General features: G+C 45.9%; 2 protein-coding genes across 5 annotated transcripts in view; one reads left to right on the top strand and one right to left on the bottom strand.

Moving 5' to 3' along the window:
- Positions 1-260: 260 nt before the first annotated feature.
- myl9b (myosin, light chain 9b, regulatory) lies at positions 261-12,367 on the bottom strand. Of its 2 annotated transcripts, none has more exons than XM_088608372.1 (4): positions 12,241-12,367; positions 5,651-5,846; positions 4,143-4,304; positions 261-1,502 (listed from the first exon to the last, which is right to left on the bottom strand). In XM_088608372.1, the coding sequence occupies exons 2-4, from the start codon at positions 5,832-5,834 to the stop codon at positions 1,327-1,329; spliced, it is 522 nt and encodes a 173-aa protein (XP_088464498.1). In that variant the 5' UTR covers positions 5,835-5,846; positions 12,241-12,367; the 3' UTR covers positions 261-1,326. The 2 variants fall into 2 exon arrangements, with proteins under 2 accessions (XP_088464498.1, XP_088464499.1); XM_088608373.1 differs by having other exon boundaries at positions 5,651-5,852; positions 12,241-12,361.
- A 4,430-nt stretch (positions 12,368-16,797) lies between these two features.
- Positions 16,798-25,798, top strand: part of LOC148648021 (phosphatidate phosphatase LPIN2) — a 35,806-nt gene continuing 26,805 nt past the window's right edge. Inside the window, exon 1 of one of the 3 annotated variants that reach the window (XM_088607417.1) lies at positions 16,798-16,954. Coding sequence is in view for 1 of the 3 variants with exons in the window: in XM_088607415.1 (XP_088463541.1) it covers positions 19,983-20,057 (75 nt within the window). In the remaining 2 variants the exon portion in view is untranslated. Of the gene's footprint in view, positions 16,955-19,809; positions 20,058-25,798 lie in introns of those variants that run through there. The other 2 variants (XM_088607418.1, XM_088607415.1) reach the window with 2 other exon arrangements.

Here is a 25,798-nt window from a genome sequence, read left to right on the forward strand (position 1 = left end):
TCAAGCTAGTTTTATTTGTACCAAATGTAATATGGAATTCAGCACAACAAACTAGAAAGGATTTAGTGAATTATTCATCCTTATATATATATTAAAGTTTAGATGTTTTCAATAATACTACCTCTGAACAGAAAATAAAGGCTTAATTCTACACGTGGTAATTATCCTGAATCAGAATCCCTCAGGTCTCCAGCATTCATTGGCAACTCTGTCTGGATCGATTAAAATTGGGTTAAATAAAACTAAGAACCTTGACTAGATAGGGTTATGATTTTATTTCTTCCATAACAGGTTATAAAAGAAAGAAGAAAACTGCATGAGAGGTTTGGGAGTACAATTCCCACACCTGGAGTAAATGAGGCAGCTTGCTGGTTCTCTTGGACACTGTGCAATCTTTGGTTTGGAATAATGTGGAGTATATAGGTCCTCAGGTTGGAGGTAGGTATCTTAGTATTGGATTTCAGATTCTTGTTATACTGCTGCTACTGTTATTTATTTCTAACTTTATAATATATATCTAGTATGAAACTGCACAGCCCCTGCTTCTACAAGAAGGTAACGTGGGGGGGAGGGTGACCGAGAGGGGGTGCAGGTTCACCCCTTTCCTTTCTGACCTAATTTCATGTTTTTGGCGGCCGGCTCTGGCTCTCTCCTTACTGACAGGATGCCGACATCCACAGTGTTTCTGTCGCAAGCACAGCACGACACCGGTTTAAAACGAGGAGCTGAAGATGCATTTCTGCGCGCGGAGGTTTTGTTCTGCTTTTCTTGGATGAAGGTGTGCGAGGGATCTTTGCGCGGACTGTGGTAGAGCAGGGGAAAACAAACTGCACCCTCGGGGCCACGATCCCAGCAGGCTTTCCACGACACCTGGCCGCTACCTAAAAAGGATCGACTGCTGAAGAGCCATTGAGAAAGAGCTGAAGTGGCCCAGTGAAGGCTTTTACTAGACCAGCTTCACTGGCCTGGAACTACCGATTATAAAAAGAGCTGGTCAGCCTGCCAAGCAACAGCTGTCTGATAACTACATCTCTGTCAGAGTTTTGGGGAGTGGGAGAAAACTACAGCAGCAGAAAGGTGAACAGGTACACAGATGAGTGAGGGGGACCTTTTTACTGGCTGATGGAAAAGACAGGAATCCTGTTTGAGAGGCTGCACAGAAGAAAGGTTCCAATTCACCAGCGTGGCCAAGGGCAAGGAGTCTTAGGAGGCAGTGTGTGTCCCAGGAAGAATGGGAGAAGCTCTGGGCGGAGTAGCCAGGGGAAAGAGAAGAGTCCCAGCTGGGCAGCAGTGCTGTAAGGGCCAAGGGGAAGCAGGGAAGCAGTCCTAGATGTCGTCCTTGTCCTTGGCGCCATGCTTCAGGATGCGGGTGAACTCAGTGTAGTTGAAGTTGCCCTTCTTGTCGATGGGCGCCTCGCGGAACAGCTCGTCCACCTCCTCGTCAGTGAAGCGGTCGCCCATCGTGGTCAGCAGCTCCCGCAGGTGGTCCTCGTGGATCACGCCTGCGGAGACCGAACAGCACGGTGACCGAGAATCCCCATGGGAAACCCCCTGGCTAAAGAGTCTGTCGGGTGTTAAACTTCAAAGAGAAGTGTTTTAAGGCTGGGGAAAGCTGAAAGAAAGTGTCAGGGTGGCACTGAGTTTAGCACTGTTGCCCCCCAGCAGCGGGGCCCTGGGTTCAATTCTGGACCTGGGGGTGCTATCTGTGTGGAGTTTGCATGTTCTCCCAGTGTTGACATGGGTTTCCTCTGGGTACTTGGATTTCATCCCACAGTCAAAAAAAAAAACATGCTGGTGGGTTAATTGGCTACTTGGAAAATTGGCCCTGGTGTGAGTGTGGTTGTCTGTATCTCTCTGCCGTGATTGGCGTCGTGTCCAAGGTGCAAGGTGTACCCTGCCTTATACCCATTGCTTGCCAGAATAGGCTCCAGTTCCCTGGCAACTCTGAACGGATAAAGAGGTTAGAAAATAGTTGGATGGATAGAAGAATGGGAATCTGAAAGAAGCGCCTTGAGTCTAGACCAGGACTTCGGCTTCTTCCTGTTTTTGACTGATGCAACTCTTAATTGAATTTCTGATTTGTCAATCTAACCTTTTTGTTTTCAGCTCTGAAAGCTATGGAAGTTGAAATCTTAATCAAGGTCTAAAATAGAAGGAGCACAACATCCTAAGGACCAGGGTTGTTACAGTTGTTATATTATTATTAATAATGTTACCATAGTTAGCAGCATTTTATATAGTGCTTTTCATGTGCAATTACACTGGACATCAGATAAAGATTTGAGGACATACTTCACCTACTTAACCAAGGGGGATAATAAGTGAAGCCCAGAGTGAGATTTCGCCATGACACCAGGTTTAGTACCCCAACTAGAAGAAAGTCTTTGAATGATCATTAATGATTGAGAAGTCAGAACCAGTGTTTAATGTCTCAACTGAAGGACAACACCTCCTGCAGAACAGTGTTTACTACCACACTTTCACTGGTTTACAAATTATGGTCCAAATGGAGTAAGTCCATTAACACTGCTTTATCACCAATCAGGTGTTAGGAATATGTTTTCCTTAGAGATCTCACAGTACTGGCAAGGCACAGCCTTGCTGAGCTTCTGAGATTCAAACAGGTCAGATTACAATGTGATAAATCCACTCTTATTTAGCATATAGCTTTTTTCTTGCAGGTCTCCCAGAAGGGAAGAGATCTAAGTATCCAAATTCTTTAAAGTCAACCCATTTGCATTTTTTAACCCAGAGCAGAAGGTACTGCTTTACCCAAAGGGTGGTGGGAGTCTGGAACAAGCTGGCCAACCATGTTTCTGAAGCAGATATCCTGGCTTCTCTCAAGAAACAGCTGCATGAGATTCTTGGATCGATGCACTGCTAATTAGAAAATGGGCCAGATTGTCCCAGCAGTTTCATTGTCAAATTAATTGTGTCATTATTTATGAATGGAATAATTAGGGGGCTAAATGGAGCAAAAAGTGGAGAAAACTGGACGGGCTGCAGGTTAAATGTTTCTGCTCTGAAAGAACGATCTTGAGTCCTGGGCCCTGAGAGGCTTACAGGTTGCATTAGGGACTCAAACTCCTCACAAGACATGCAGTTCAGGCAACAGAATAAATGAATAGACCCTTAAATAGGTAGAATGAAAACCAGGTGACCCAGTGACTCTCAAGAAGCAGATGTGAGAAGCACTACTTTAGAAGATCTTGGCATTCAGGCAGAGATTGTTAGATTTGTCAATTTACTAGAGTAATTTCAATGCTGTGGTTTTGTGGCTGGACTCTGTAGAATGTGAAGAGCAGAAATAGAGTAGCTCACAATAAGGACTTATCTGCAAACAGTCTCAGATATACACAGATACACAGATATGGCAGCTGTGCGATCATGCACATTTCTAATTATTTCGTATCGGCTCCAAATGAAAGCACAATGCAATGAGCTTTATTATAATGCCTGTTTTCCATAATTTATTTTATTCAGACCAGAGCACTAACGGTGTTCATGTGACAAGATTCCTCAGGAGAATGATCCATCCATCAAATTTTCCAACCTCTTCTTCCAATTCCGGGTCGTGGGATTTGAGAGTGAAGTATTGCTGTAGCCGAAGCCCATCCCTGCATGCAACGGGCGCGAGGCAGGATCCACGCTGGATGGAACGTCAGTCCATCACAGGGCGCACACACTCACACCCGGGCCAATCCTTCCAGAAGCCAATTAACCCAGAAGTGCATCTTTGCACTGTGGGAGGAAACCGGAGCACCCAGAGGAAACCCACACAAACATGGGAAGAACATGCAAACTCCACACAGACAGCACCCCAGGTCCAGGAGCCCAGGAGCCCAGGACCCCTGGCCTGCAAGGCAGCAATGCTGACAACTACGACACCAACTTTACTGGAGCACCCCGAGGAAACCCACACGAACACGGGAAGAACATGCAAACTCCACACATATAGAATTGAACTGGAATTGAACCCAGGCCCCCAGCACTGTGAGGCGACGATGCTGACCATCGCTCTGCCATGACACCCTGAGGGGGGGGGTATTTCTTGTTCAATTAAATGACATGAAAAGAAGCCTGTCGGGAGTCTTATGTCCCCTCTCGTCTCCGAAAGGCCAGGCGCCCCCAGTGTTACCTACCGGAGCCCTCCTCGTCGAAGCAGGCGAAGGCGTTGCGGATGACGTCCTCGGGGTCCGTGCCGTTGAGCCGCTCGCCGAACATGGTGAGGAACATGGTGAAGTTGATGGGGCCGGGCGCCTCGCTCATCATTCCTTCCAGATACTCGTCCGACGGGTTTTTACCTGCCGGGGGTGGGACAGTTCAGGAGCCGCCTGGGCTGTAGGATGGTGGCCCGAGCATTGTGTGTGTGACGGGTTGTATTCTGAACCTGGGTAAGGTCTGTGCATGCTGAAGCAAGGAGACAGACACCGGGGGGGGCATTTGCAGAAACGTAATGCGAAGCTGCAGAGATGCTGGACAGCGAGGAGAGGTTTTGTCAGAAATAGCATTGTACTTTGCGTGATCACCTTAGATGTTCAATCAAAAATATACACTGGTTTTAAACAAATGCTCATGAAGCATCTCTAAATTTCAAAATAGATACTGGTCTAGTATGTATTAAGTTAAAATATATACTGGTCTCAAATGCTCAAGGAGCATCTCTAAAACTGTTATTTCTAGTAACTGAGAGAGATGTTTTAAAGTGTATAAGCTGCTTGTAAATATCTACAGTATGTACAGAGCAAATAGGAGGACCTCATTGTATGTTTCTATTCTCTGCTCTCCAAAGAGGCCTTTTCGAAACCTATTAACCCTCTATTCAAAACTTCACTGAACTGTTCTATGACTTCTAGCATCCCTACATAACACACAAATGTGTAGGCACAACCAAGTGGAGCCCTTTGCTTTTTATTGGGGTAACTACTGGAACTCCAGACAAGCTCTGTTTCTTCTGAGCAGCGCCAGATTGCTGTTAAAGCCCCAGGATAGCATCCACTTTCAAAACGTCACCCAGCATCTGTCCTGCCAGTAGGAAGTGCAGCTCACAGCTTTTAAAACAGCTGGTGTGTGCAGGTTCCTCTTTAAACCTGGGCAGGAGCATTTGTACGAATACTTTTCTATTCCGCATCCCCCTCAAACTTGAAGGGGTGGACAGAGTTGGGATCTTTGGTGGGTAGTAAGGAAAGGATGCTTGTACACATCTCTTGTTACGTTATGTAAGCTTTTGCAGATTTGGGGGGATTCAGAATAGAATTTGACTTGTTCTACGTAATTTTTTAAACCAGCTGTGTGTGCAAATGAAAGAACTAGTCAAAACAGAAGATCATGACTTAAATGATCAGACGCCGTCCCCTCCCCACCCCACCCCACCCCCCTGGTGACGATACCTGGAAAGCTCTGATCAGGGCTTACTCTGCCCTCTCTATTGTCGGGAAGGCAGAGATGGGCAACTTCAAGTGTGTCAGGGACAATAAGCAGTGCCTTCCCAGCTTGTGGGGCTGCTCTGCACGCCCGGGCAAAGAAATCAAGTTGAATTTTCAGATCACTTCCAGGGTGGGTGGTTGGTTTGACGTGACCTGGATGCCGGGCCAGGTCGCATGAGGGGCCCCAGGTTGCCCACCCGCTCTGCTCTCCCACCCGGTCTTACCCAGCGAGGCCAGCATGTCGTGCAGGTCCTCCTTGTCAATGAAGCCGTCGCGGTTCTGGTCGATCATGTTGAAGGCCTCCTTGAACTCCTGGATCTGGGACTGGTCGAACATGGCGAAGACGTTGGAGGTGGCCCGCTGAGGGCGCTTCTTCGTCGTCTTCCCCTTGGCGCGCTTGCTCGACATGGTGGCGGCTGGCTGGATCTGGGCGGAAAAAAACATCAAAAGGAGAGACAGGGGGTCAGGAGGCCTGCAGGAACCACTGAGCTGGGGGCCACAGAGACACCCTGACACCGTCAGGTCAGGTTAGATCAGATCACTTTACTGGCCTTATACAATTTCTTGCATTAGGAATTTGTCTTTTCACATAACCTAGCTTGCTCTCCATGAGACACACAGACAGGGAGAGAAGCTTGGGGTTAGATTGCAGGGTCAGTCATTTATATGGCACCCCTAGAACAGTTAGGCTTAAGGGCCTTGCTCAGGGGCCCAACAAAGTAGGATCCCTCTACCAACCACGGGATTTGAACTGGCAACCTTTCCAGCCACAGGTGCAGATCCTTAGCCACAGAGCCACTGCTCCGCCCCAGGTCACGCTCATCCACTGAGCACATGACTGAGCTGTGGGAGGATAATTCAAATCAAGCACAGCCTTTCAGAACATCAGTTTGAATTACTTGCACTGGGGGACACCCAGTGAGGAAGGGATAAAGCCATGGACATTAGCCAGGAACCTCTTTAGACTCTGTTCTCCAAATCCGACAGAAGTGCAGAAACTTGGGAAGACAATCAGGAAAGGTTACAACAAACTCCTTACAGAGTTACAGCAGAGGACAACTGCATATTGAAGTATTTTGATAGAAGTGAGAGGCGAAAACATACTGAATGAAGCGCAAAGACTTATTCGTGAATTCAGGACACAAAATTGATGTTAGGTTACCCTACATCGTCCTGTTGGAAGTTTAATTTAAAACGCTTCTGTTCCTTTGCACATTTGGAAGTCCAGCCCTACAGCAGCTTCATTTCCTACTGCTTTCTTAAAACAAGTCAGTGGGCACATTGTTCTTTCGGGCTGGAAGGACCACCTGGTCTGTTTTCCTCTGTCTGGGAAGAGAAAAACTCGAAGCCTAATAGAAATTTGGAATTTGACCTGACACATTGGCTACTGGGAGGAACGCTTCCTGCCAGTGTGCCGTCTCCAATAACCCTTTGACAGAACAATACCAATCTATCAGGTATTCTGCAGTGTTGGAGATGTGGAAAGATGCCCCAGACACAGTGCCTTCCCCTGAACTGAAGCAGAGAACAGCGTCCCATGATTTTGGAATCATCTCTCAGCTGTTTTTCTGGGTCCAGTCCTACTCCCTCCCCATTCGCTCAGGCCGCTGCCCTGACCCAAACAGGAAGGGCCTGCATGTCAGCTACAGCAGGCGTTGACAGGATTAAGAATTTACAGTAATTGCAGGCAGAGGAAGGAGCATGTTATTTCAGCTCGGTAGATAAGAATCCATTTCCCTCTGCCGGATTTTTCAAAGGGCAGAATGAAAGGAGCTTTTTTTTTTTTCGTTCTCGTCTCACCCTCAAGTGTTCAACAGACGACATGTACTTCTCTCCTGGTGTCCATGGGTTTACAGCAGGGGTGTACAGGGTGCCCGCAGCTTGTCCTGCAGGACTGGGGGACTTGTTACACTACCCAAGCCAGTAATGATCTGATTCTCATTCTGAATAGCTGAGTTGAAATGAAAACCTGCAGAGACCAGGACTGATCAGCCCTGGGTTGCAGAATCATGGGGTCTGTTGTATATGTCACAGTTTACTCCATCTCGGGCTCGTAATAAGACCCTATGCAAGCGTTAGAGTCTGGAGGAAAAGGAGACGTACTTAGGTGCAAACAAGCAGGGATTTATTCGTGCAGAAACAGGGACAGCTCATGAGACGGGGAACAGGAGAAAGAGACACAGGTATCCAATCCATAGAAGAGTCAGGGCACAGGCCAGGGGTCCGAATCCTAGTAATCCAGCCAGCGATGCCGCGAGGTTAAAATCCCCGGGAAGGGGAAACACAGACACGACAAGACTAAGGGATCACGGGGTGAGGCCCTCCAAGCCCCGGGCTCAGGATGAGGGAGATGTCGGGGATGAAGCCTATTGTCACGACCACCAGGCAGTCAAGACCAACTCTTAAGCGAGCTAATCAGCACCAGCAGCGGGTGATTATTAACAAACGCCGCCGCACGAGTGCAGACACTCCACCATGCGGTGCGCAGTGCTATTTATCCCATCTTCACCTGCTCCCGCTGCTCGGTATTGAGTCTACTCCTTGAGAGCTCTACCTGGCGTTTTTTCCCATACCTCGTTTATTCTGGTTATTGGACTCCCCTTCTGCCTTTTCGACTTTGCACCTCGCCTCTCGCCTCGGACTGTTTGCTACCGGAGATCTTCCTGGATTACTATTTGCCTTACGCCTTTTGACGACGACCTTGCCTCTCGTTTTGGTTTGTTCGCCTGCCTCATCGATTACCCGTGCCTGCGTCTGCACAGGATCCTTGTATCTTCCCACCAGGGATTCCTAGCACCTATGCCCTCAGGCCACGGACGTGGGGCGGCCTGGTGCCAGGCGGGCCTCACGACATCCATATGCTAATGCTGAGCCCTGGGCTTGGGAGGCACTGGGATTAAATAGAGAGACAAACAAGACACACCGGGAGGACATAAACAATCGCAAGGAGCTAGTGAGAAGGGAGTAGTGGAGCGCCCTTTAGGGGAGGGAAGTACAGCTGTCAAAGCTATCCCAACATCAGCCTCCAGGCTGACGCCTCAGAACCACAGACATCAGAAGCATGAAAGACCCCTGGTTGTACTTCCAGCTCCAGGTCAGACAGAGGTTAACGTTGTTAAGATGTTTTTACCTCGGGGATCCAGAGCTGTGGAAAGTGTCACGCCCTCTGCAGCCCTCTCCTACTCTGTCCAGTCCCTAGTTTCCTGCTTTGCTGTCCTTCCGGTTTCCCTCTTTCCTTGGGCTAGATATTTCCGGGTCACTTATTCTGCCTCGCTCGGCATTGACGTTCGGATGTCCTGAGACCCGCCTAGCACCAGGTCGCTGCTCCGTCCGTGGCCTGAGGGCACAGGTTTCTATACGGCACTCCAGAACTCTTTGCGCTGCTGAGCCCGGGCTAACTTCCCGTTCTGCCGCCTCACATAGGGCCTTTTTCGCTCTCCTGCCTCTCCACGGTTCGTCCCTTCCGACATCCGTGACAGAAAGATGATGTCTTACCACAGCCCTCTGCACATCAAGACAGATTCCCCAAGAGCGTGTTCTAGAGGCAACAACACCGCCTGCTGCTGTACCCCCGAGAGCACAGTCTCACACTGCACCAGCAGCAGACTGTTTATCCAGAGCACCAAGTCAGAGCTGGCTCTAGAAAGCACCCGCTCAACAGGGTGTCACACTTCAGAGAGACAGAAGCCTGCCTGAAAACACCCCTGGAACCTCAGGTTCGTGAAGGTCTACACAGTTATTTCTTCACCCTGGTTTGATCCTGCTCACACCCCTGGCTTTGTGTCTGTGTTACTATACCACAATGTACCATAAACCTGCTTTGACACATTTTACTCTGCGTTTTTGATACTATGTCAGAGTTGATGCAGAGAGAAGTAGTTCAAGTAGGCAGCTGCGTCAGCAGGCGTGGGCTGCAAAGGATCAAGTACAGGTTTATTCCATGCTGAAAAGAGAAGAAAAGAAACACAACGTTTCGGCCGTGGGGCCTTCTTCTTCTTCACCCCAGGGGTCCTATTGGGTCTACAGAGTCCATTCATACCTGCCCCTGCAGGTGTGGAGTTTTTAGCTGTTTTCCATGTTGCTATTCATGGGTTCATGACAGTCTTTAGTCTTCATGTGTGCTGCTATATAAAAGCTAAATCGCAACATCTGCTCCCCTTGCAGAGCTTGGGTTTTAATATCCTTGCTGTCAGCAGCTATAATAGTACAAAAGTTCTATACGTTCCAACAGCTCCACCTGTTAGATAACACTGGCTCGGAAGAACACAAGATCCTATTGTGCTCCTGTATCATTGCCAAGCTGTAAAAACAAAACTAGTGTGAGAGAAACTATGCAGCTCTAATCATTAACACAATGTCAGCAAAGGGTATCAATCCCTGTGCTGTGGCAGAGGACAGTGCCCATCTCGCATGTCACCTTCCAGAAACAAGGCCACATTATGTACCTGGACCTCAACTCTACCAAATAGGCAAATCCGCCCTCTAATCACTCAAGCCCACACACAGCCAGCTAGTGTTGCCTACAATCAAGCCAGCAAGGCCAGACACTAAAACTACGCCTCCCTGCCATGTTTTATCACTCAGTCAGTTGAATTATTGACTCACCACTGAATTATTTTATTCATGTGCGCAATTTCACCCCTGTAAAAACCTTGCTCAATTAAGTCATCTTGATATTTTCCTGCCTTTACTGTAGGTTTATTTTACTGTTCGACAGGCCTTCTCTGTGCTTTATATAGCAGTTTGGAGAAAAAGACGTGCAGGAAGTAATTATAGCATGGACATTATAGTGTGTTACCTGGTATTACACTGTTAAAACCAAATAAAAAATCACATCATCTTCGCATCGCCTTCAATAACAGCTTATACAATTCAGAGTCATGTTGGTATTGGGCCCAAGGCAGAATGGGACATTTTTATTCCAGGGCACACACAAACACAAACACACACTCACACCACGGCCATCTTTACAGAAGCTAATTGCCAATGAACGTACCAGCATGTCTTTGGGCTGTGGGAGGAAACTGGAGCACCCCAGGGGAACCCATGCGAATGCAGAGAGAACATGCAAACTCCACACAGACAGCACCCCTGGAGTTGAAGCCGGGGGCCCAGCGTTGTGTGGCAGCAATATTAACCCTGTGCCACCATGCCACCCACCACCATAAAGACGCCGAACAAAATGCACAGCAGTTACAGTCAGTGGCACAAAAGCATCTTCGGACAGACAGGAAGAAATCCAGGGTTTGCTGACAGTTCCAGGTGTACAGGAGCTGGAAGCACTGTGCTGTACAGGAAATGTTAGGAATGTACAGGATAGGAACCTCCTGGAGATAAGAAGAACCGCGTGCATAGAGGACAAATCCCACCCGAAGATAAGATGACCACAGCCCACCACAGTGCAGCTTGTCAGTAGCCTTTTTCTTCTTTTTACCTTCTGCTAAACCCGACGATGCTTCTGATTCAGCGGAAAGTTTCGAACCCAGTGTGTATTTCTGCCTGTGTCTGCTCCATCCTCATTTTCCTAAGCTGTGCTCTTTATCATTACAGTTTTTTTTGGGGGGGAGGGTCTGAAGCCAGCTGAGCTACAGGCGGGCTGTTCTCACTCTGCTCCGGGAGCCTGCAGTGCCGGCTGAGGAAGTCAGGAAGCGAACTACCATTTTGAAGGAAGGACTTTTGAGCCTGATGGCGCTGGAATCCCAAGGGCCCTAGATGTCCGTGTTTTACGTTGTTTAAAACAAAACAGGCAGCGCCGAGTTCCAGCAGTGGATGCCTGGATTCTGAAGCAGTACAGTTCCTCTGGGAGGCAGACTGGGGATGTCCTTTCTTTCTTTCACTGGCGGCTGTGGTAGGGCGCGTACGTCGTAAGTGAAAACCTTTATCGCAACTGCTTGCTAAAGCAAAGCACCAGTCAACCGTAAACACCGTAACACAGTGTCCCTTGCCTACTGCCCGTCAGAGTCACACCTTTCTACTCTTTCCTGATGGAAAAAGCAAAGAATATGGTGTCTAAATATAATCCAGACAGCAAAAAAATCTCATCACAGTCATCATCTTCAGTCTCTTTCGATCCATTTGTCATTTGAAATAATGTATACTTAAGCTAAATTCAAACCACGCTGTGCTGTTCCTTATGCTACAGCTCACATTAACACCAACTATGCGTCTTTCCTGTAAAGGTTAACAAATCGGCACGCACCAGTGAGAGACTTTAATTTCCAGGCTATTTTCGACCCTGTGTGTCTCGTCATCACAGCTAGGCCATGTCGTCGGTTTTTAACCTGACAGACCAACCTGGCTAACAGTGCTGAGTGCTGACACACAGTCTCTTCGTCTGGCTCACTTCTAATACCCTGTAAAAGAGGACAGACTGCAGTGCCCTTTTACTGAAGCAAAACCGCTTAGTGAATCCTCTGGTTTAAGGGGGGAAAAATCAATCAAAAACCCGGTTTAAGAGAAACTTCCAGAGAAGAGCTGAAACACTTTGAGGATAGTGGAATACTTTTATCTAATCCTGAGTCAGCAGGGATGGAGCCACATAAGTCCACAGTCAGGCCGGGCTGAAGGATTATATTACCTGGAAGAGATGATGCTCAGGTTTTTCTGCACCTCTTGCCCTGTTCCTGAGCTCCCACCCCTCACACAGCTCCCACCCAGTCTCTGAGGATTACCCAGAAAACTTAGCCCCATCACTCCATGAGATCTGACACTGTACAGAGAATCCCAGTTTCAGTGAAGAATCTATGAAAAAGTGGGGAGAATACACTGCAGCAGGAGAAACATTTCCAATAACAGAAATAACAGCTTATCTCACCTCTGGGTTTCGGGTGGTGGTGAGTTAGGACGTCTCTCGCCTTTGTCTGGAACTGCTTCCAAACCGCTCAGTGAGCTAAAAAGTTTGTTTAGAGCATCAGCTCGGTGAGCCACACCTCCTCTCCCCCTCCCAGCCAATGGGCTGCTGAGACTGTTCCCAACAGGGCCCGCCCCTCCCTGGGATTTACCCATAGAAGGCAAAAGAATGTGTGAGCAGAGGCCTGCTGCTACCACAGTGGATTTTGGGATATTTGGGAGTTATGCCGAAGTTCCAGGAACGTAGATAAGGCTGCCTTATTTAGAGAAAAAAAGGGGCAGCGTATGTTTGTGAAGGCTCGCATCTGGAAGAGGGCAAGAGGGGGGCTGTGTTTTCCTGCTCTGAGACACAGACCAGACAGACTGACTTCCCAGGCTTCACACTCCTTAATAAGGCACTGAGCTCCCTGCAGCTCCGGGGGTCTTGAGTGCCTCTGTTTGAAGAACCTCCATCAGGCGCACAGAGCTCCCTTCACTGACCTATTCCCTTCCTGGGGCACAGCAGACCTTCCCTGATCGCAGTCATAAAGCAATCCAGTGAGCCAGTGAACTCTTGTGCAGAAGTAACTGGAATGTCAGGACTGCTTGAACACGGCCATCTGAGCTCTGAACATTGGGAAGGAAAAGTAGGGCTCGGTGTCTACATTACCGATTGCTTGTCCAGGAAAGGTGTCACAGATTAGAGATGATATGAAAATATATTCTCTTTCTGGAGTTCACATAACAGAACTTTATTACCCACATACAATTTCCTTGCATTAGGAATTTGTCTTTTCGCAATACCCCAGCTTGCTCTCCATGAGACACACAGACAGGGAGAGAAGGGAGAAGCCTGGGGTCAGAATGCAGGGTCAGCCATTGTGTAGCACCCCTGGAGAAGTTGGGGTTGAGGGCCTTGCTCAGGGGCCAAACAGAGTAGATTTTCTTTGCCAGCCATGCGATTTGAACCGGCAACTTTCCAGCCACTGGCACAGATCCTTAGTCACCGCTCCACCCCTTAAAGGGTTTATCCATGACTAACTAAATTAAAAAGGTTGGAATTTAACTGAAGCAGAAATAGACCTAGGTGCCAACCAGATATTGAGTCCACGGAGCAGACTAGAAATGTCTTTTTGATGTATGAGCTCGATATGAACTAAAGTCATTGGGTCTTTAGACTGTGTGCAATTAAGATCAAGTACATCTTATTTAAGATGATGGATTCATCGCGTTGTGTTATACAGAAGCATCAGAGAATAGGAATATACAGTATAGATGTAAAAGCTGACAGTTTCCACTTTATCCTCACAGTTTTAGTAAGACTACAACACCTTTAATAGGAATTGTAACAATAAAAACTGTTAAAAGGTTTCTTACATCTTTTCCTTTAACTTTATGGTCGACAGCCCTTAATTAAGTCACTTTAGTGACAGTGACTCTAGGAAAGTTTTCCTACAAGGGTTTACCATAGTATAGAAGACAGTTCTTTACACAAAGGGTTGTGAGAGTGTGGACCTGGCTACACAACAATGTTATTTTCAAGAAATTACTGGATGAGATCATTGTATCAATTAGATACAAAAAACCAAATGGACTAGATAGGTCAAAAGGTCTTCTCTTCTTTTATAACCTGTCTTGCACTTGGACAGCATTGTACTGGTCTTCTTTGGATTTAATTGATCTGTCTGCTGTTTACCACAGTGTTCTACAGCACACATGGAGGATGGGCAAGAACATGGCTGAAAAGGGCAAGATGGGCTCTCCAGTAAGTCCACAGTAACACTGGAACTTCACCCCACAGCTCACAACTGGCTGCCCACTGGAGCTCAGCAGGTGTGAGCCTGCTCAGTACCTGGATGGGAGACCTCCTGGGAAAGCTAAGGTTGCTGCTGGAAGAGGTGTTAGGGGGACCAGTAGGGGGCGCTCAACCTGTGGTCTGTGTGGGCCCTCATGCCCCAGTAAAGTGATGGGGATGCTATACTGTAAACAGGCGCCGTCCTTCAGATGAGATGTAAAATTGAGGTCCTGACTCTCTGTGGTCATTAAAAATCCCCAGGAATTTCTCGAAAAGAGTAAGGGTGTAACTCTGGCATCCTGGACATATTTCCCATTGGTCTTAATTATGTCCTCCTAATAATCCCCTTCTCTGAACTGGCTTCATCACTCTGTTCTCCTTCCCACTGAGAGTTGGTGTGTGGAGAGTGTACTGGCGCACTATGGCTGCCGTCGCATCATCCAGGTGGGGCTGCACACTGGTGGTGGAGGGGAGTGTCCAGAAAAGTGCTATATAAGTGTAAGGAATTATTAGTATTATTATAGCTCTGGCCATCTCAATGGAGGTCAGCGTTGACTTCATGGTCAGGCACATAGCCACCCCTAACTGCCTCTCAGGGGATGATTATAACTGGGGCACACAGGAGACTACAGCTCCAGCACGCAAGTGGGAGTAAGTGTAACTGAAGACATCCTTTGCTGGTTGAGAGGGCAGAAAAACTTCTAAATTTGGCAGTGGCAGCTCTGCTGGGTGTAGTTTATTGTGAGCGGAGAGGCGTTGAGCCTGCCAGCGCACTCCCTGCAGCGGTGCTCCAGTGTGGTGTCTTCTGTTGCCTCTGTCACACCCGTGTGTGAACACACTCGGAGGTTGTGGAATTTGGGTTGGGATTCAAAGCTATGGAGTTCCTGGCTGTGCTCCTCTGCCTTTAAGACAGTTGGGATATATTCCCTATGGCATGCTGTACCTTATTTTATATTCAGAAATGGGCACAATGTACTTCTGTATTGTGAATAAAATTCTGGTAGGTCTTGACTGCCATCTGAGCAAATTCTGAATTAAGAAGAAGTTAAAAACAAAAGGCAGTAATAGGCACAGGAAACTGTATATTAAATAAATTAAGAAAACATAGTTTCTGAATAATTGAATTCTGTTTTCCAGGGGCATTGACTCTTAAATGAATTACACAGTGCTTTTTAATTAAATTTTAATGACTGTGACGTGTGATATGTACACAGTAAGACATACAAGTGCATATTAAAAAATTCTTAAAGTACATACAAGTAAAAGCAGCTTCAAAAGAAACTAAAATGAATTGGTAACTTTGTTACAAATGCTGGGTGCCATGTATGCAGATTTTCATTGCAAATTTTCGATCTCTGAAATGGGCATTGCTGAGGTCAGAGTCTGCCCACCCCACTCCAGCAGGAAGACTGAGCTCTTAAATCGCTGACTGATCTGTTTGTTTAGCGATGTCTGCACTGCGTCCTTGGTTAAAAAAACAACTTTACTTCAGGAGTGTTGTTTTTAATAGTTTCGGCACGCAATGTCTCCTTAACTACCTGTTTGCTCTCTTAATTCTTATTAAACAGCTCTTCATAAATGATTAACACACAGCCGGGAATAACCTGTAAGTCTCACTCCAAAAATAACTCTTTTCCCTTTTCCAAAACCATTTCAGATAACACACCTGAATCTGGGAAATTCCTTATCTCGGAAACTAACTGGTAAAAGTCTGGTATCAATTACCAATCCCAATAAATGTTTCAGAAGCTAAAAGCTATTTACGAAATGCCCCAAAAGGTTGGATGGAATAAATTGGTCTGTGATTAAGAAGTGTGGTAGAATAAAACATAGAAGAGAAGACTGTCCACGGAGATCAGGTTTGGAATCTGTTGGTTTACGTAGCAAAATTGTAGTAATTTCGTGCACAGTAAGTAACGGTCGCCCTCTAATGGCCTCAATAGTAATTAGTAGTTCCCCGTTCCTGCCTCGCAACGACCAGGTATTATTTGTGCTATTACTAGCAGTAGTGGTGTTTTATTAGATTTTACAGTTTCTTTTTTTTTAATCTCCAAGGTGTTTCAAAGGTGAAAGAGGCTTATATAAAGTGAATTCCAAACAGGACTTGATACAACTAGGGTAGACAGATTTTGAATTTTGTAGCTCACTACGAAAATACATACCGTAAAACAAATCTAACATGAAATTTATAGCATACACTCTATAGCTAAATTGTAATGTAGTGTAGATGAGGAAGTCTCCCATGACACCTGTTTTCTCGAGTTTGGTTAGAGGTCAGATAATGGTCAGTAGCATAACAAGGAATAAGAGATACTGCTTCGGATCGCGTCAAATATGTGAAAAATATTTTATTGTTCTTTTTCTAACTGTAGCCACGCACATACTTTGCTGTATTTTTAATTGCAATTTGTATTTAAACTTCTGGTCGTATATTTGACGTGCGGGCTTCACAAATCTAAAATTGAGAAATCCCGGTTAAAGACTGGGATTTCAGCACCTCGCTCTGTCACTAGCTTGATTATGAAATTCTGAATTTATTTGAACTTATATGCAGCTGTTAGACGTGGTTTAAAGCAGATTATGCTAAAAGGAGAATTGGTGAATTCGGTAACCTGCTCTGAGCAGATGTTATTTTTTAAATTCCCGCTGATACACTGCAGTACTACTATTTCTCCCAAGGTTCAGCGTCCAGAAGTAGGAGGGACTCAGATTCCTTATTTTCTTTCCGGTGTGTCCAGAGGCGGGGCTAACGTCTTCTCTAGTTTTGTGATTGGTTACTGAAGTTCAGTGACATTAGAACGCACCATCTGAAAGTCACCGGAGCTCAAACACAGGAAGCCGGAAGTTGGACGCTTAGATTTCACGGTGGAGTTGCTTTCCTGATGTCAGAGTTCCGTCTGCAGAGGTAGGTGGCATCTTGTAAGCAAAATTAGATTTTGCTGCTGTAACGTATTAATAACTTCCAAATGTAGTTTTATCTAAATGCGTGAATAACTGCGGAGAACTTCTATAGACAAAACATCCTACTTACACCACTGTTGAGTCCCTACTGTTAAGTGAAGTCTTGTTAAATAAGATTGTCTTGTTAATCGAAATGTAGTATTATACTCGCCGATTTCTGCACGAAAGGTTACAATGTATTGTGTTGTTTAGTAGTGTCATTAAACTGTCTGTGGTGAGGACATGGTTGCAGGCAAGACGAAAGGCAGATGCGTGTAGAAATCACCAAGCGTGCTCTGTTCTGTAGTCCGTCTCCGTCGCAGTTTAGGACACGTTGAGGGGTGTTATCAGACTTTGTTCTGTAAACAGTGTAAACAGAGGGTGGTGTTTACGTGTATGTACCCAGTAACGTCAGGCACGACTGTATGCAATAAAGCAAATTGACCACAGTTTATGCAAGTGTTGTTTGCTAATTTACGCTGACTTAAATAAATTAACTTAAAGTAAATATCAATCAAAATTGAAAAACCTTGGGGTTATATTCGATTCTGGCTTAACATTCGACCCACATGTACAGCATACTGTCAAAACATCTTTTTTTCACCTTAGAAATATCGCAAGACTACGCCCTATGCTATCATTAACTGTGGCTGAAAAGCTGATCAACATATTTGTATTCTCTCGAATTGACTACTGCAATGCTCTACTCCCTGGGGTATCTAAATCTACTCTGAACAAGCTGCAGTATGTCCAAAATTCAGCAGCCAGAATCCTGACCAGGTCTAGTGCAAGTGTTCACATTACTCCTATCCTGGAGTCCTTGCACTGGCTTCCGGTCAAATTCCGCGTAGACTTTAAAATCCTCATGCTCACCTATAAGGCTTTACATGGCTTGGCACCTCAATACCTGTCTGAACTTTTATCGCCCTACTCCCCACCTCGCAACCTCTGCTCTTCAAATTCTGCCCTCCTTACTGTCCCCCAAGCCCGTCTACATTGTATGGGCGACAGGGCCTTCTCCTGCTATGCCCCCAACCTCTGAAACTCTTTGCCCAAGGATATTAGAGAGTCACCTTCTCTAAACTCCTTCAAATCCAGACTCAAAACCTTCTTCTTCAGAAAAGCCTTTACTTAACTGGTTCCATTCTTCACCCCTCTGCTCTTCTTAATACCACCTTCCACGGTCTCCTCTATTGTTATTGTTGTAATTATAATTGTGTCCTATCTTGTGAAATCTTCTTATTTATTGTTGTAGTCTTCTTATTTATTGTTATTGTCATCCTGTAAAGCGCTTTGAGAAGCCACCTTTAAAGGCGCTATATAAAATAAAGTTTATTATTATTATAATAGTGTAAAATTTAGTAATTGGTTGCAAATCCTTTGCACGCATAACTGCATCAAGCCTGAGACCCACCGACATCACTAAACTCTTGGTTTGTTCTTTTTGAGATGCTTTGCAGAGCCTACAGCTATTTTCAGTTCCTCTTTGTTTTGGGGGAGGTTGTTCTGACTACAGTTTCCTTTCCAGCACGTAAAATGCATGCTCGACTGGATTTAAATCAGGAGATTGCCCTGCCCAGTCTAAGACTCTCCACATTTCCCATGGTGAACTCCTTGGGGTGTGTTGGCAGTGTGCTTTGGATCATTGTCTTGATGCATGATGAGGAGCCAGCCAATGAGTCTGGAGGCAGACAGGATGTTTCTGTGCACTTCTGAAGTCCATCTGCTGCTACAGTCATTAGTTACATCTTCAATAAGAGACAGTGAACCAGTTCCAGTGGCAACCAAGCATGCGCAACCTATGCCTACCTCCACTATGTTTAACTGATGAGGTGGTGCTTTGGTTCATCTGTAGTTTATTCCTTTCTCCACAGTTCCTACTTGTCCTACTTTGGTAGAGGTTTATCTTTGTCTCATCTGTCTATAACACTTGATGTTAGAACTTATCTGGCCCATTTCTGTACTTTTTAGTGAGTTGTAATCTTGCCTTTCAGTTTTTGGTGTTTGCATCTTGCAGTGTAGCCTTTATAATTTTGCTGCTGACGTCTTCTGCAGTAGATTGTGATACCTTCTCCCCTGCATTATGAAGGCAGTAGGCAATTTCAGCGAGACTTGTTTTAATGTTTTTCTTCACAGCTCTGATATCTTTTCTATCATCAGCTGCAGCTGTTTTCCTCAACCGATCTGGTCGTTGCCAATTGCTTTGTACACCAGTGGTTTCTTTCATGTTCGAGACTCCAAATTGTGTTTTTTGCCATGCCCAGTTTCTGTGACTTGAATGTCCATGTAATGTATAGAGGGCAGTGCATATTTGTTCATACAGTATATACAGGAGCTATTAGCTGGCGTTATGCACCACGTCATTTTCTCTTCTGTTTGCTCAGTGTGCTTTGCTTTTAATGCTAAATGTGTCACGCTTTTCGTACAGGTAGAGTCTTTCATGTTGAACTGGATAGAGGAGAATTTCACTTCCTTACATTCTGCAGAGTATTGAATACTAGATGACCTTAGCCCATCCTGAGATCTATGTTGTAACAAAAATAAAACAGGGCTTAAAGTCAACTCCGTACTGCATTGAAAATGCACATCGTGATCCGGGTGTTCAGAACCCTCTAAACTGTTAAATCAAGGAATTGCCTAAAACAAAGGAAATTTTAAAAATCTGCCTGCTCAGAGTTGAGAACAAAAGGCATATTTTGACACAAAGAGTGATGTCTTGCTCAAGGTTCCTAGCTGTGTGGTTGCAGTACCCTGAGACCTTTTTTAACAGTGACTGGACAAGATTTTGGATTTGATTAGAAATGAAGAAAGAGAAGGTCTTCCTATTCTGAGTAGTGTGTGTTCTTTCATCACGACTGCAGCCACGAAATGTTTGCAGTCCGACAGGACTGAGCCTCGGCTTTAATTTCTGAAGACAAGGAAGACTGAGCCTTAAAACAGCTTCAACAATAACTATATCAGCAGTGAATGTTCTAGCTGTAACCAAGACTGCAATGTTCCATCGTTTGTTGGACAGAAACCGTGTCAGGGAGAGAGTTACCAAGCTGGGGAGACACTTTCCTAACTCTGTAAGTACTGCTCTGCCCTTCCTCTTATGATCTCAGACCTCCATGGTCAATGTAGGTCATCATCCACCTGGATAGAGTTGATTTTCACACCGTCAGCTGCAGCCCAGTCTGTCCCAGCTGTGTGCTTGTTGATCTGTAGGCCAGCTGACGGTGCATCCTTCCCCCTCCAGCAAGTAGAGTTTAGCCAGAAGATGTGGGCGCACTGAAAACCATTTTTGCATGGCTGAAATACATATTCCTCTGGCTTTTGTAATACTTGCCTGTTGGTCATGAAGGGGTGAGTCGTTGTTCACAGCACTGTAAATGAGCCCACGTGCAGATTAAATGAAGCATTCAAGCATTTCTCTTTGTGTTCTCCACATCTGGGCATGCCGTTCTGCTTAGTGCGGTGGTCATATCACCTGTGCAGTGGAACAATGCTCAGGGCCTCACAGGTGTGCATTCCCCCTTTACCCGAGAGAATTGCTCAGACGGCGTGACATTATGAACTATTCAGTGTTCTTTTCTGAACCTGAAATACCCACAGGGAGGTTTCTTTTGTCTTTACGGCTGTGCAAATCTTTTCTCCATTGCAGCGGACACGCCTAACTTTTATGAAAACGAACCAGCCACAGACATAACATACCTTCCAAATTTGTGCTGGGTGGAAGTCATAAGACAATAAGTCAATAGTAAAATGCAAGTCCTATACTGAAGTTGCTTCACTTGCTAAATAAAGGCTTTAAATGAGATGAAGCCATTAGTAGCTAATTGATCCAAGGATCTCATTCAGACATTTCTTGAGAGAAGTCACAGTATAACTACATGGCTCAGTAGCTTGTTCCACTCTCTCACTCCCCTTTGTGTAAAGAGGTGCATCCAATACAATAATACCTTATGAGTAAGCTTTCTCCTAGTCCTATAGTGCATCGATCAATAAACTGCATCCCGATCCATCTGTGTAAAGGTGAAATTTCCACATAATGACATCGTCTGTTTTACATGCCGTACCCTCAATTCATCGTACAGTAAGTTACCTGTGCATGTCTGCATGAGGTTGTCGATAACATTCTGATTTTTAAGACTGTAGAGTTATTTTCCACTTGCTGGGGATTAATCAGCCAGGACACTCGCGCTTGGTGATGACGGTGAGGGACGTGCCCCTGATAATCCTATTCTTTTTCCTATTTCCAATGTCACCACAGAGCACATAATGGTGAAGAGCAACACTGGCCCTGTAGGTGCAGTGTCTCTGCTGGTTTCATTCCATCTCTGCTCTTAATGGCGTTAATCAGATCCTTATTGGCTTTTGTCTCCTAGGCATCTCCGGTCATAACATAAAAATGTATTAAACCATGTCCTGTCCACTTTATATAAGGCCTAATGAACAGATGACTTGAATTAAATGAGTGAGAGACCCACACACCAATCAGCATTTTTAAATAGGCTTTCTTTTAATTTTTTAAGGCGTCACTGTATTAAGAAAAAGTCTATGCAACTTTGTTGCAAAAGATGCATTTCTTAAATTGTTTCACAACATTGTTTATCTGGTTCACTCAAAAGCACTACTTCTACCATTTCTGTTCTGAAAATGAGTCAATTCCAGAACTTTTAAATGACTGTAGATCCATCTACAGTCTACATCTACAATTGTGATCTAATGCCTTTAGGTTTGGTGAAATCAAAATGGATTTTCCAGATTGACCCATTTTGTTTGGTCAATTAATTGGGTTTTCAAGTATTCCACTAGAGACAACATACTGGAGTACTGTTACTTCACCATTAGGGCACAAAACTGCACAAAAGATCAAGGTATGACCCAGAAAAAACTATCAAGCTGCCTAAAGTGGAATACAGAGACAAATGAGAAAAACAGCTTTGGGACACCAACTCGGGGTGTGTGGTAAGGCTTGCAGGTTAGCACTAACTATAAAGGCAACACCAGTGGTATTTCCCCGGCTAATGCATTTCCAGGTGAACTGGACACCCTTTACTCCCCCTTTGAGGCTCACCGAGCCCACTATCAAGGCTCCCAGCGAGCCAGGGGACTTTGTGTTGCAGCTCTTTAAACATGAGGTGTGTAGAGTCTTTAAGAGAGTGAAAGGTGGTGTCTCCCCTCGTGTCCTTAAAACCTGTGCTGGTCCGCTATCTCAGATTAATAATAATAATTGCTTTCATTTATATTGCACTATTCTGGACACTCCACTCAAAGCACTTTATAGGTAATGGGGACTCCACTCCACCACCACCAATGTGCAGCCCCGCCTGGGTGATTACTGATCACAGATTACTGCCTAGTGCCTCTCACTTTGTGGCTGTAAAGTGCCTGCAAAGGTTAGTCTTGTCATATATCAACTGTACCTTCCCAGACTCCCTCCACCCACTTCACTTTGCTTACCACTCAGAAAGGTCTGTTTATGATGCAGTAGCTCTAGCACTTCATACGGCCCTTGGTGAAGAGCATTTAGACAGGCAGAGCACCTGAGCCAGGATGCTATTTATAGCTCACAGCTCAACCTTGAACACAGTTGTCCCTGCCATGCTGGTCCCGAAACTCAATAATCTGGGCTTTTGTAGCTCCGTCTGCAACTGGATACTGGATTTCCTGACTGGCAGACCTCAGGTAGTGGCAACTGGCAATAAAATCTCCTCTACAGTGATCCTTAATACTGGAGCTCTCCAGGGCTGCTTGTTAATTATAAAAATGTTCAGATTTGCAGATGACGCCGCAGTTACTGAGCTGATCAGTAACAGCGATGAGTCCGCATATGGGAGTGCGGTGGTGCCATGACAACGACCTGGCTCCGCACGTCTACAAGACAAAAGAGCCTATTGTGGACCTCAGGAGACCCAGAGGGAGTCGCGTCCCAATCCGCGTCGAGGGCACAACAGTGGAAACTGTCAGCTGCTCCAGATTCCTCTCTGTGCTCTTTTTCTGCAGCGGCGTAGAAAGTGTCCCCACTAGTGGCGTCACTGTGTGGTACAGCGATACTACCATGCATGACAAAGACGCAGTTAAAAAAGGTCCTGGCAATGGCACAGAGAGTTATAGCATGTGATTTACCACCAATCAGTGAGATTCACACCATCTGCTGTCACAATAAAGTCCAATCCGTCATTCATGATCCCAGCCATCCTGGCCACAAACTGCAACATTAAAACACGCATTTTGTGCTGGCTTACTCGTATCTATTGTCCTGTGTGTTCATTGTTTTGTGCTACCCGTTTTATGTTGTTGTGACTCAGTATTTATTGGTTGAAGAAGTTCGAGTAGGGAACGGTCAGCTTGCATAGGCTGCAAAGGAACAGGTAAAGGTCTATTCCATGCTAAAAGCTGCTTATTCTCTTTTCTTTTACTTTCAACATGGAGTAGACCTTTATCTGTTCCATTACTTATTATTTACTGTTCTGTAATGTGCACATCCCCAGAGAACAGCATAAATAAGAATCCCAATGTACATGTACACATGGCAAATAAATTCGGGGTGTCCAGCCATGGCCCAAAGTATTCCCTCTATTCTTACAGGTGACCCTAAATCGCCTGTTATTCAAGATCAGGATCACTTGTTGAAAGCAGTTGATCAATTAAGGGAGTAATGTTTGAATGAAGGAAGTGCTGGCCCTTGATGGATATTCTGATTTTGATCCTAGATGACCTCTAAATGACTTAATTGGCAACCCCACCTTTTTAATTGATAATGGGAATATTTTTCAGTTCTTGGTAAATCGGTGATTTAAAAGCTACCCATCACACGTCCTGGAGAGCACCAGTCCAGGATCAGAGTTAGAGGGGTCCAGTTTTTCCAGAAGCAGTTTGGGGTTTTTGACTCTGATTACTGTGAATTGCCTGTTTAAGTTTGCATTTTGTTTTACATAAAGGGCGTTTGTACCATTTCGCCTTCTCACAGTATTTGAGGTACAAACCTGCATCGTTCGATTTGTTTGTGTCCAATTTGGCAGTTCTCACAGTGCCTTTCAAGGGCTATTGCTGTCTGCTTTAGCTTTCCTGTGCTTTAACTTGAACTTGAACTTTATTGCCATATGTAACCGGTACATGTACTGTTACAATGGAATTCTTACAGAAAGTCTCTCGATTGTAAAACAAGTGTAAAAACACAAAGTGCAAACAGTGCATCAAGACAATATACAAACAAAAAGTAGACAGTGTACAAGTAAACATGTAGACAGTTTGAATGTAAACAATACAGACGTGTAAACAATGACTGGAGATGTACAATAAATAAGAAATCATAAAGAGGTAGATGGTGATGGTGTAGGTGTGGTCCAAGGGGGTTGGCTAAATGTGTTCGCCTATCTCACTGCTTGTGGGTAGAAGCTATTGAAGAATCTAGTGGTAAGTGTCCGTATGCTCTTATATCTCTTGCCTGAGGGCAGTGGGGTGAAGAGCTCATGCCCGGGGTGGTGACTGTCCTCTGTGATGGCCAGAATTCTACCACGGCAGCGGTCCTCATAGAGCTGTTTAATCTCGGTGAGACCACAGCCGATGATCTTCTGGGCCATATTGACCATTCTCTGCAGTGCCTTTCTTTCTCGGGAAGAGGTGTTGCCATACCGCACGGTGATTCCTGTGCTCTCGATGGTGCAGCGATTTAGTTTTTATATTTTTAATTCTTGATTTCAAGCCGAATTTCTCACTTTTGTCAGATATGGTATAGCCACATCCTCGCACCGGAAGAAGGCTCCACAGCCGAAACGTTGTGCTTCCTTTCTTCTCTTCTCAGCATGGAGTAAACCTTTAATTGTCCCTTGGTTTGATATGGTGTTTGGGAATGGATTCAGTAATATCTGAATTCTCTGATCTTTCGGTGCATTTCTCCAAGATGACTGGTTCAGGTCATACAGGGGTGCTGGGCTGTCAGTGTGGGGTGCTGTGCCCTTTTAATGTCAGATCGGGTGTTTCGCGTTTTGGCCTGGTAGTGAATGCGCTCATAGAGAGAGGTTCAGGTCCGTGACAGCACGGTCCACCACATTACCGCCCAGAGCTGAGCTGCTAGTGAACTTTCCCAGAGAGTCCCCCTCTGATCCAGTCATCGACGATATACGGAGCAGGTCCAGCCCACGACGGACCCGTAATGGCTATTGTTGGCCTGTGTTTGTCACAGCAGGTCTCTCTCAGGGTGGGTTCTCCCTTGGCGCTCGGTTGTAATGCCTCAGGAGGAAGCTTCGCCCCTTTGGCTTCTCAGCCAAGCACAGACAGAACCTCCTCTTCCTCTTACACTCCGCAGGCTTTTTTTATTTGATTGCGGCAACACCTCAACAGCAGGCTAAAACCGACCCCCCCCCTCCCGCTGTCGGTCTCTCTGTCCAGCCCTCTCCCTGTCTGTCCGAGCTCTCTCCCCCTCCCGCTGTCGGTCTCTCTGTCCGAGCTCTCTCCCTCTCCCGCTGTCGGTCTCTCTGTCCTGCCCTCTCCCTGTCTGTCCGAGCTCTCTCCCTCTACCGCTGTCGGTCTCTCTGTCCTGCCCTCTCCCTGTCTGTCCGAGCTCTCTCCCTCTACCGCTGTCGGTCTCTCTGTCCTGCCCTCTCCCTGTCTGTCCGAGCTCTCTCCCCCTCCCGCTGTCGGTCTCTCTGTCCTGCCCTCTCCCTGTCTGTCCGAGCTCTCTCCCTCTACCGCTGTCGGTCTCTCTGTCCTGCCCTCTCCCTGTCTGTCCGAGCTCTCTCCCTCTCCCGCTGTCGGTCTCTCTGTCCTGCCCTCTCCCTGTCTGTCCGAGCTCTCTCCCCCTCCCGCTGTCGGTCTCTCTGTC

Source organism: Lepisosteus platostomus, chromosome 15 (genome assembly GCF_059453375.1).
Source record: "Lepisosteus platostomus isolate fLepPlt1 chromosome 15, fLepPlt1.hap1, whole genome shotgun sequence".
Classification (NCBI taxonomy): Eukaryota; Metazoa; Chordata; class Actinopteri; order Semionotiformes; family Lepisosteidae; genus Lepisosteus; species Lepisosteus platostomus.